The 11,861-nt window shown below is 37.6% G+C and overlaps 2 protein-coding genes across 10 annotated transcripts in view; one reads left to right on the top strand and one right to left on the bottom strand.

Moving 5' to 3' along the window:
- Positions 1-2,960, bottom strand: part of LOC106514244 (C-C chemokine receptor type 1) — an 11,213-nt gene extending 8,253 nt beyond the window's left edge. For 2 of the 4 annotated variants that reach the window (XM_014003411.1, XM_014003414.1), the window contains exon 1: positions 2,902-2,960. The gene's annotated coding sequence lies outside the window, so the exon portion shown is untranslated. Of the gene's footprint in view, positions 1-755; positions 912-2,888 lie in introns of those variants that run through there. The other 2 variants (XM_014003413.1, XM_014003412.1) reach the window with 2 other exon arrangements.
- The window catches only part of cobl (cordon-bleu WH2 repeat protein), a 75,271-nt gene continuing 66,091 nt past the window's right edge, over positions 2,682-11,861 (top strand). For 5 of the 6 annotated variants that reach the window (XM_014003407.1, XM_014003406.1, XM_014003408.1 and 2 more), the window contains exon 1: positions 3,028-3,105. In XM_014003407.1, the coding sequence (XP_013858861.1) occupies positions 3,077-3,105 (29 nt within the window). In that variant the 5' untranslated portion in view covers positions 3,028-3,076. Of the gene's footprint in view, positions 2,752-2,998; positions 3,106-11,861 lie in introns of those variants that run through there. The other variant, XM_014003405.1, reaches the window with a different exon arrangement.

The following is an 11,861-nucleotide window of genomic DNA, read 5'->3' as shown; positions in this document are numbered from 1 at the left end:
GACATCTGGTGAAAATTTCATGTCATTAACACTTCAGTAATATATTTACTGAGAAAAATGGTGACGTGTGTGTGTGTGTGTGTGTGTGTGTGGGTGTGTGTGTTAAGACATAAACAAAAACATCCTGTTGCTATTAAAGGTTCTTTCTGAAGCACAAGTTTTGTCCCTCTTTCTCTGTAGCATCTATGAACCAGTTTTCAAACTTTTCCAGCCCACAAAATAACAGTTGCAGACACTGACCCCAGATATTATTTGTTTACGTATGCAAACTTTGCTAATAACTCTGTCAAACATGTGTATAATAACAATAAACAAACCTAATAACTAATTTTATGCATTTGTGATTATTATTTTCAAAAAATTGCAATGATCACAAAAATATTCCATTAGCTTTTTTTTATATTATTTATTTATTTATTTTTAGCATTTCAGTTGATGTCTGGAAATCATCTGGGGACCCTCATCTGATGTTTTGTGACCCCACAAAGGAGTCCGGACTCTAACCTTGGGAACCACTGCCCTGCAAAAACAAACAAACCTACAACTACAGTGTTTCCCCACTTCTTCTGGCGCCTTGCCTACAAATAAAAATCTAACCTGGAACTTTAATTCTAGTTTAGTTGTGTTGGCTCTGACATTGACTTCTTTTCTTCCCTTTAAGAAATAGAGATCAGGCTAAAATAAGAGGAAGTCCAAACGCCCACTAAATTGTTAAAATGTTCAAAATATAACATTTTAAGACAGGAGTTACTTACTGTAAAGGATTTTGCAGTATTTTCCCTGTAACCGTTCCTCTGACCTCTCTTGGAAAGAAAAAAATGTTTACAAACCACCCTTACATCTCTGGTGTCCTTTAAGAGTAACAAACTTCCTCCTAGCGAACAATATATCTTAACTCAATAGTGCGAAGGGGGTGCGAAATAATGACGTTTAAAAATACCATCTAACAGAGCGAGGACGTGACTACTTTAACAACTTTCCAAACAAAACTATTTTGAAAGGGCGCCATCTTGTGGCGAAACGGTGCATTACAATCACTCCAGGCTATTTTTGTTGACATGTGGAAAAACAAACAAAAAGCAAGGCGGGAGTTTTAAAGTTTTAGATTGTTCTATAAATATTTGTGTTAGTGTTATAGGTCCACGAGACTCATAAAGGCTGTGTTGAGGTGACCAAAAAGAAGAACACGTTTATTTAATTCAGCTGTTTCTGCACCGCCGCTCTCCAGCTGGCGCTCACGATGATTGGCATGAGATGTGCTGACGAAGGCGGGATCAGGGAACAGTTTCAAGTCATTTAATTTAGGCACAGAGACAGGAAACCGTCAGACGCTGCCTTCAAAATAAAAGCCCATTTCCACTGAAGAAGCCATGAAACAACTTGATCAGGCATAGCTTTTGTGAACCTAAGGCTTCTGTGACTATTCAAATAAGAACCATTTTTAGTGGACTTGAAGAAGAAAAAAAACTACTTATCAAAGATTGATCATGTTGTTAAATACAACTACTGCATCTCTGTTAGCAAAATATCTCATGAACCACTGGATGCATTTTAATGAAACTTTGAGATAGTTATAATCAAATGTACATCTACAGTTGGTTAGCCTTTGGAATCAATTTGATTCAAGAAGGCAGCCAAGACTAACTTTAATAAGCTGCAATTCAGTCAGGTTTACCTAAAATTTGGTGTGATAGCTTAGAGTCATCTAGCTACAATTACTTTAAAGCATGACTGTGAAACTGTGCATGGTTATTTTTAAAGTTTGACCAAAACAGCTACAACTTTGTCCTGATGCATCTCAGTAATCCAGACAAAAAATCAAAAAGAAAAAAAATTGTATAGGTCTTCTGGACGGGTTCTTCTYTAATGAAACGTTTCGTCTCTCCTCCAAGAGACTTCTTCAGTCTGAGAGTTTCAGGCAAAATTCAGGCTTTTAAGCTCTGCCTCCATGTGACTGATACTCACATCACATGGCTATCGTTGACACCTAATTAACACTTATTGTTAACAKGGGGTGGAGTGATACTGGCAATAGCCRCGCTGTAGGAGGGGGACAACTGAAAACAGAGGCCTCCACCTCTGTTTAAAGATGGACGGTCTTTCTTCACAAAAATGGCTTCTTTTACTCCTCTCTCAAACCAACGTTCCTCTCTATCAACTTTGTATAATATTTCTCAATATAAAATGATCTTAGATTAAACAATGTATGACATGACAAGGTGGTGGGTGAAGTCTTGTTCATGTTCTTGGAAAGATATGGTAATAAGTCCAAAATTCCACATTTTTAAACATAGGCCACGTTTTATGAGTTATTATAAGCTTAGTCATTCAGATTAAAATGCTGATGGCCATTTTCATTTTTTATAAGCAAAAACTGACACAAAAAAATTACAAAATTTAAGTTTCAAGGTTTCTATTTCTATGAACATGGCGTACCTAATGTTTGTTCGACAGCATTAAAAAGAAGAAATCCAACAACTTAAGTTTTACTTTAGTTTACTTGCATTTCTTCCAAACTAACATTACAAGTACTGGAAAATTGACTCGTTAACAATACGCGATAACTTAACCTTGGTTTTTAAGATTTCAAAGTCAGCGTAGGTTAACATTTATTTTGAAACGTTTTCCCGGAAATGATTTTCGTGGGTTTTATTTACTGAAGACAACTTGACGCGTTTGAGTTCAGTCAGAGGGACAACTGGGATTACAACAAGTGGATTTGACAACTAACTGGACCCACGGAGAGACTGAGTAAGCCCGTTTTTATTTTTGACTGAAGCGACGTGAACTCATGTAAATTTAAAATAAATACGAGCGTATATCTTATCCTGTGTCGTAGTTAACAGTGACGGATTTTTGATTGCTGGTTGGTCACCGTGAACTTTTACCTTTGAGAATTACCTTTGGTGGTTTTCTGTGCGGCAGCGCGTTCAGACTGTGGGAGTCCATCATGTGAGAGAGAACGACGTCCTGAAGACTAATTTAATGTGATATCCAGGTACAGGTGATGCAGTAATGGATATCCATTAAGCAACGTTGGATTTGGGGAACCCCGAGGAGGAGAGAGACCCTGATAATGACGGAGTCCTCCAAACCGCCTTCAGGGTAAGTCTGTAAATAACAGTTTCAAGGTGAACATGGCACATAATAAACAAGTGACGTCATTTAACTTTGGGTCTTAAAATTAGCTTATAGTTTGTCCTGCTTATCTTCAATATGTAGGGATGTGGATACATTTTTTTATCCTACACCAATATTAAATCTGACAGCGGATTCTTAAAAGAACATTTCAAACCAAACAAAATAACACCAAAATCATGTGATGATCGGAAGTATGAGGGAAGTAATTGATGTTTGTTTAGGTGAAATCAGCTCATGTTTTCTTGCTGCAGTTCACCAATGGGGCCTGTGTGACCATTTCACCTTGCTGTTTTCTAATTTTGCTCATAACTTCCTCAATGTTCAAGATATCGCCATGAAATTTTAGGAAAAGATTCCCATTCTGGTTTTGTAGGAAGCATCTTGTATCCTAAAAAAAAACCTAATAAAACTTAATAATAGCCAATTCAAAAGAAGCAGAAAAGGCATAAAATAACATTACAAGGCAAACTGTAGCATCAAATCAACTTAATGTGTCTTAGAAAATAAGGAAATTAAAACAATTTAAAAACCATGTGGACATCTGTTTTGTAAACAAAGCTCCTCAACCAATGACAGCGTGTTAAATGTGTCAAGTGACGAAGACGAGCATCAAAACACTTTGCAACAAGCGCTGTTCTGGATTTAAAAAAAAACATACTTTGACGTTTCAAATCATTTTCAAATTTGGAAGAAGGGCAGATAAAATAATGTTCTTCATGGCAGCTTATCTCTTTAAGGGGTCACTAGAAAAAGTCGGGTGATTTACTTTGATCCTCTTTTCAAAAAATTGTCTCTTCAAAACGCATCAACAAAAATTAAAAACTCGAAGATGAGGCTGTAGCTGACTACCTGATGGCAGCCCGATTTGTTGAAATTCGTAGAAATAACGAAGCAGGAGGAAATTACAAGCAAACGCACAGAGCAGCCGTGCAAAATCTGATCACAGCAGTTTGGGAAGAAAATGGCAGCAGCTGCTGACGAAATGTCAACATCCCTACAATATGCCACCAAATCTTTACTTTTAAAGGTACTTATTACAAACTATAGAATAAAATAAAGATTATCTGAACAATAAAATGGTGCAGTTTAGGGAGTTCACTCCGGTAGGTTAGATGTATGACATCATCATCATCCATATGAAATGCGTGTCTGCCCTCAGCATAAACAAAGCATTTTGCTTACTATATACTCAACAAATCTGAGTGTAAATATGCATCACTTTGTCAAATCTGTCAGGTTACTTCATCTAAGCTTTTCCATAGACCTCATTGTTGACTGATTTACAGACACTTCAGTTGTTTCTGTAGGTAAACAAACATGTTGTTGTTGGCAGCTGTTTGTAGATTAAGCTTACAAATGTTGAGTTTAAGGACACATGAGGAAAAAAATGTTTGGATTTGGTTTTTCACTTTATTTGTCCTTTCTGGTAGCCTATTGTTAGGGTTAATTTAAAGAATTCACTTGTGTTTTTGGACCTTTCTCCCTACACTCTTTTAGTTTCTGTGCTCTATCTGTGAACTTGATTTGTTGAATATAAACCAAAGAGGAAACCTGAATATCAGTTTAGCAGCATAGCAAATTAGAAGTCAAAGTTGTCCAGCCAAAGGTGAAAGGGCATATGTTTTTTGCCTGTGCGTGTGCATTTGTTTCTCTGTCTGGTAGCAAAAACTCTCATGAACCACTGAAACATTTTAAACAAAACACCCAGAAAATAATCACAGGTGCGTCTCTACAATAGGGGTGTAAGAAAATATCGATACGCTGAAATATCGCGATATTTCATTTCCCGATACTGTATCGATATCCTAAAGCCTTGTATCGATTTTTTTAAGGTTTAAAATGTCAACTTTCCTGCCAGCCATTCATTTTTATGTTGTAGTTTAGCCTCTGACCGCTAGTTGGCAGCAGTGAGCCAGCCATTTGGCTCCTCTACCTCTTGAGTGCCAGAGTAAGAGAGCATTAGCATTGTGAGTAAACATTAGCTTCATGCTCCTATAGCTGAATCTAAGCTTTAGCCCACACAAAACTTGCAATAATTTAGGTAATTCTGCAGATAAGGTAAAATTTATTATGCTAAGAATCATTAAAAAGAAACGTACTCGAAACACACACATCTCGCTGGATGTTGAAAATATCATGAGACTGCACAAAATTTAATTTACAATGTTTGATCAAAACGGCTAGTTTAATTCATTAATTTCTTATCATGAGACGATTTTAGTTTATAACTCTTGCATAAGCAGCAGGCGGTAAGCATTCCTTCGAGGAATGACTGGTTTTTATTTAGTTTTAGAAACTAAACTTCTTTAGTTGGATAAACTAAAGATTGTTGAGGTTGTCTAAGAGTTTTGAGTCTGATGCTCATTTTTCAGATGTGATCATACCTTAGGATCATTATGTGTTTCTCTATGATGGTAGCTCTGAATAAGTCAGAGTGTCGTTGACTTCATCTCTCCTATATATAGCAATAGAATGAGATGTTACCTGTCATTTAATACTGACTTATAAGGACCTTTTAGGATGATGTCGTCATCTCTGTACTGTAGATGTGAGGTAATAGTTGGCTGAGTCAGGTGCTCATCAGTGGCATTAGTACCTGATGATGTGTATCAGGGTTTGCTGTGTTCCTCCTTTGACCTTTTTAAGCAACGGTCTGTTTAACCTAAAACTCTTAAACACAGGGATTCCAGACATTTAAGAGCTTTTTGGCCAAATTACAAAGTGGACTGACCAGAGAGTCTGCTGGCACCGGAGCCAACAAACCTTTTCATCCGGTTGCTGTGACATTTCTCTCTGTACAAACTGCCATGACAACTTCGTCTGTGTTTTGATCGGTTTTGTTATCACACAGGGTGTAGCTATTTTACTACACACTGCAGTCCCAATAAAACACACATCGTAAAATCTGGTTAATACTCACCTGAAACCACCAAAGGCATTGCCTCTGAGCAAACAGATGAGGAAAGAGGACACTGCCCTTTTGTGGGATGTGAGGTATTTTTGTGACTGGTCATTGAAACCCAAGCAGTGGATACTTCTGCGTGTCTGTGTGGCCTTGTTTTTCCTACATCGTGAGGACAATTGTCCGGAAAAAGCAGCCTCGTGGGGACCGAACGTGCATCGTCCAAATCCAAATTACGGGTTGGAGGTTAGGTTTAGGACCAATGTGTGAATTGAGTTTAGGTTATTTTTAGGGTCAGGTAACCTGTGAGGTTAGTATTAGGGTAAATTGGCAGGGTTAGGCTATAAAATTTCCAAAAAATGAATGGAAGTCAATGCACGGTCCCCACAGGGGTTTACAAACCAGACCCGTGTGTGTTTAATAAGATAGCCTGAGTGTGGTACAAAGATAGGTTTCCATCACACTTAACATTAAAAATGTGTAATTTAGCTACTTGCTGTCTTCAGGTGCTAAAGGATTTCCCACTGAGCACTCAGGTTATACAAAGTGATAAACGATAATATTGTTTGAAGACAATTTTAAACTGATTATCACACCCCACCCCCACGCACGCTAATGAAGCCTACAAAAGTTTATGAAATTTACATATACGTTAAAAAAAAGTTACAATTTCGCCTGGACCAGAGACCGTAAAATTGAAACCCACCTCCTCACAACAAGCCGGTGCGTTTTATTCCGTATGTGTCTTCCTCTGGCTTCATAAAGTAGTTGTGGTCACCCTCACTCCGTTTTCGAAATTTACAGAAGTTTATGAAACTTACGTAAAGTTGTGAAAACACTGCACAAAAACAGCTGCTGAAGTTGTAACATCACTCACCTCCTTTATCCAAACTGACACAATTTTCTTCTTTACGTGTCTTCGTGAATTAATTAATGAATTTATTTATTTAGTCAGGACAGTGTGCAATTAAAATGTAAACATAAAAAAACATTTGATGCATTGCACCAGATCTAGCCTAAGGCTAATTCACATCTGTAGTCCCTCCAGACAGTAAAAACAAAACATCATCCAACAGTAATAGAAATAAGAAATAAAAAAAACGGAAAAATAAAAATTATATAAAACATTTTGCAATTAATAATAAAAATACATAAACACCCCACTCTCCAAATGTAATTTAAAAGTTATATCAGTGAACATCCAATAAAAAAATTTGTGATTGCAGTATTGAGTAGATTTGCGATATTCCACATTCCGCATCTGTCTTCATAAGCATGCTTACAAAGTTTACGCAAGTTTATGAAATATAATTTAATTCAGTTTAATTCTGTTCATTTATATAGCACAACAAACATTGTCTCAGGGCACTGTACACACAAAGAACAACAAACAAAAATAATAATTAAAAAAACAATAAATCTAAAGAAGCCAGCAGATTGTGTTGATTCATTTTTTTACATGGAAAATTTACGGAGCATTAAAAATACACACACAAAAAAAACCTTTTTGTGAACCCAAGGCTCGGCACATTGTCCCGAGGCTTCGCCAGCTAAAAGAAGCCATCAGGAAAACCAAAAGTTCTCCTCTAGCTAAATGCATTTTCACGTGCGGCTCTCATGCTATAGAGGTTACGAGACCATGAGCCTGGCAAATATCTGATGTGGAACTTCACTCCTGCCTACGCTAAGTAGTAAAAAAAGAGGGAGACCAGAAGAAAACAAACAAGCAGGCAAATTAAAATTATAAACCTCATTTTCATTTATTGTGCGAATAAAAGATTTACTGCTTATCGCAACAGGTCTATAAAGTCCTAATAAACATTACAACACTCGTTTTTAGTTTGTGACAAGGTTAGTTTTGGTTAAAAAAATAAAACAGAGTCTCTGATTTAATATTTTTTAAAGAGGCACCAATTTTTCAGACCTTCAGTCCGAAAAAGCACTGTTACACCTTTAACACATCCCACCAGTCTGTTTGTAGGGTTTGGATAAAGAATGGGAGGTAATGTGATGTACATAAACAAGATAAGTCCAAAAAAACATGCTTGTTTAGACTGCCTTCAGGCCTAGGCTGCCCTTGAAAAAGACATCTGCGATCTTGTGGGGGTTTGCCTGCTTAAATGGAAAAAATATATATATGATGTTTGCTTCTTGAAATGATTTGGAGCATCCTGTAAGTTATTGGATTTAGAGTTGAGTTGTTAAGTCTCGTGTCTTGAAGCCTGCAGCACCCAGAACCTTGTTAATTAGCTGACTGATGTTTTCCGCTGCTCATCTGGGCGCGGTGTGTTTTATTTGTGCATCTGACTGTTGCTGGCAGTGGCAGCGAGCTTGTTTGTGTGCTGAAGGAGGTTTACTTTAGAAGCCTTTTTTAATAATGTGGTTTAAACATCCGGAAGCAATAAGGAAGCAACTGACTTGTATAATTAATAGGATAAGTTTAAAGAGAAATTTCCAAGTCAACTTTAAATTTTCAGCATTTCTCACTTGTTTGTAGTTAGTGTTTTTATAGAGCTGTGGCAGTAAAGTACGTTTTTTTTGTTCTTCTGTCTGTCTTTTGTTAGAATCGTATCAGAAGTCTAGGTTAAAATAAAAAATATGAAAAACTATGAATACATAAATGCTACAAATCTAAAATAAACAAAACCAGAAACAATTTTTTATACAACTACATGAGGGTGCCACAAGCATAGCATGTAAAAATAACTGGGGTCTCATTTATAAAGGATTGCGTGGAAACCATACTAAAAGTGAATGTACGGCCAAAAGGCGGAAATGGCGTACGCCAAAAAATTCAGATTTATAAAACAGTGCGTATGCACGTTTCTGCGCACCTTTCCTTTATAAATCACAGCCGCACGTCAAGAGTTTGCGCACGAGGTCCCGCCTCAGGTTCTACCCTCTACACGCCCACAATCAACCATAAACAGTCAATGCAAAGTACCTCATGAATGTTAAGATGTATTTAAATCAGTCAGCTGATCAVTGCCAACAAAAGTGATTGGTTCAGACGTGCTCCGTCGTGCGTCTGAAGGTTGACAGGTGGTGACTGACAGCTGCTCACGTGAACAGAATGTCTGTAACTGACACAGATTTTCCCTCATTTTTCTTTAGAGTAATCTAACGATTTTAATTTAAAAACTCAGTTTCAAATAATTTTCCCTCAGAGCCTGCAGGACGATAAAAACAATAAAAATCAAATTAAATGTCAGATAAAATTTGAAATAATTTCACTGCTCTTCTCCTCGTCCTCTCCCACTCCTGCCTGCTCTGTTATCCGCGGCAGACACCCCCGACACACACACACACACACACACGCCGCGCGTGTGACAAACACGGTCTTTAAACGTGAAGTTTTATAACATCCACACTGGCGAGGTGGATGCGCCCTGCGCGTGTATCCAAATCGTGACTTTTGCTGTCCTGCTGTTCTAGTCGGGGAGGGGTCTGTGGGTCAGGGAGGGGTCTGTGGATCAGGGAGGGGTCTGTGGGTCAGGGTCGTGAGGAGGAAGCAGATGAATGGAGTTGCGCACAGGAACTTTTATTTAAGATTTAAGTTTTTTTTTTTATTTCAAAGGTCCTCATGGCTCAGCAGCAGAAGCATAAATATTACTGTTAAGAAAGCTGATGATAAAGTTGAATAAAAATCTAAGTCTGATGAAGGTAAATTAAATATCTGACAGTGATCATGACACAGTGTGACTCTAATTCCTCACTTCACCATCTGTGTCGCAGTTTCACGTCTCCAAAATGAGCGTATGCATGGGTCAGAGCTGGCGTGAGGCACCGCACATTTTCACGTCAAGTTTGAATTTTATAAATCACAACCTTGGCGTAAAAAGTGGCGTACGCACGTTTCTGGGCTCAAATTGTGCTTTCGCCAGTTTTATAAATCCGACCCCTGGGCAGCTTTTACTAATATTTATGATCAGACAAAATTGAAGACAAAAGCAGCTAGGATTGGTTGTACACATTTTTCTATTGTGAGTCTTGCATTCCAGATGGGAATCTAAAACAACACTCAAATATTTGGACACATCCACTTTTCGGATCTCCTTCTAATTAGTAAGTATAAAGGTTACGGACTTAAAAAAAATCACAGTGATTATTAGTCAGTACAAGATTTGGACCCAGAATGCAGAAAGACACAAAGAGCTTGAAGAAACACCTTAGTTTATTTAACAAAACAAAAAGGCTGACGTGGGATCATAACTAAAATGAGCTTGAGGGCCACAAGGAGAATCAACACAGGGAGCATGTAGGAGCTGTGGCATGAAGAAATAGAAAGAGAGTGTCCATAAAGCACTACGCTGATGAAGAATTGGGAGACACTTGCACTGATTACAGACTAGAAACAGGTAAGAGTGGCAGCCTGACTACTGAGGAACTGACTGAGGATGAGTGGGAAATGTTACAAAAAACACAGGATCTGACAATAAAATAACAGAAAATAAACACAAGAACCACAATTAATAAAGCACAAAAAACTATAAACAAACCAACAAAAAATATTAAAATTAAAAAACAGATCCTGAGAGTTATGTACAGTAGTTTTAATACAGTTCAGGCACAAAAAAAAAAGAAGTAATGGACACTCGCCCTATTTTTCTGTTTGTCCTATTGTGGCGTCTTTGCAAAGATATGTTTATCATCATTTAACACAAAAAGCTGTTGAGGCAACAAAACGTACAAACTCAGGATCATCACAAACCCAACAGTGCGCGAGTTGTGAGCGAAGTAAAGCTGAGGAACAAAAAAGGACCAGACAAATGTGGGAAGTGGCTGCAGCTGTGACAGGTGAAACAGGGAGCAGGCATGGAAGGGTGTGGCAGGCTGACCGAGGGAACAGAAACTGGCTGAGGAGAAACTTTTTGAAATGCCTGTTTTACTTTGACAGACATCACAACTGCAGTTAGGAACGTTTAGAGAGAAATGTAACTTAAGTTTAGGTAGAAAATGCTCTAAATGCACTGTACGTATTCCTGATTTTAAAATTTAATACAATGAAAAATAAAATACACTGTACAGTTGCCACATGTTCTGTTTTTAAATATAGATCTCACATTTAATGCAGCGTGGAATGTAAGTGTCCATCCTCAGCACACACCCAGAGATAATTACTGGCCTGAACTGTCCTTTCTCTGTGTGTGTTATTACTGTGGGAGGTCACTTACTGGGTGAGGCTGTATATGTTTATTAATTTGATACTGTACCTACTGGACTAAAATAACTGTCAGCCTTAGAATAGAACTAGAACGTCATTTCCTGCAGTCCACAAAGTATCTTGGATTACTCAAATTATTGTTTGAAGTCTGTATTTTCTTTAAGCAAAAAGGGAGGTCTAAACATATGGTCACAGCTGGAAATGAAGTTTTTTTATTCTAAGATGGACTAAATTAATGTTCTCTGAGTCTGAAACTTGAGATGAATCAGAGAGAGCATAATTAATATGCATTGCTGGCAGTGCTGACAGTGTTCAGCTGCTGATAATGTCTGCATCCATTTTGTTGGCCGCCCCGTTTTATATAGAGCAGGGGTCTGCAACCTTTACGATCAAAAGAGCCGTTTGCGCTCCTGGTCTTAATAATAAAATGTGACCGGAGCCGCAAAACAAGCAACAACTGTGATTATCAAGTGGTGGTCCGTGGGCCTTTTTGGGAACCTCTATGGTCAGTGGAGGATATATTATAAAACAAAAAAAAAATAAATATTAATATATTATTTATTATTATGCACATCAGGACAAATAAAAAGCCCATATTCATTTAAACAAGAAAAATACCACAATATGGTATTTTCTTGTTTAAATGAATATGGG

This window comes from Austrofundulus limnaeus, unplaced genomic scaffold (assembly GCF_001266775.1).
Source record: "Austrofundulus limnaeus strain Quisiro unplaced genomic scaffold, Austrofundulus_limnaeus-1.0 Scaffold18, whole genome shotgun sequence".
Classification (NCBI taxonomy): Eukaryota; Metazoa; Chordata; class Actinopteri; order Cyprinodontiformes; family Rivulidae; genus Austrofundulus; species Austrofundulus limnaeus.
This window is presented reverse-complemented; position numbering and strand designations above follow the sequence as displayed.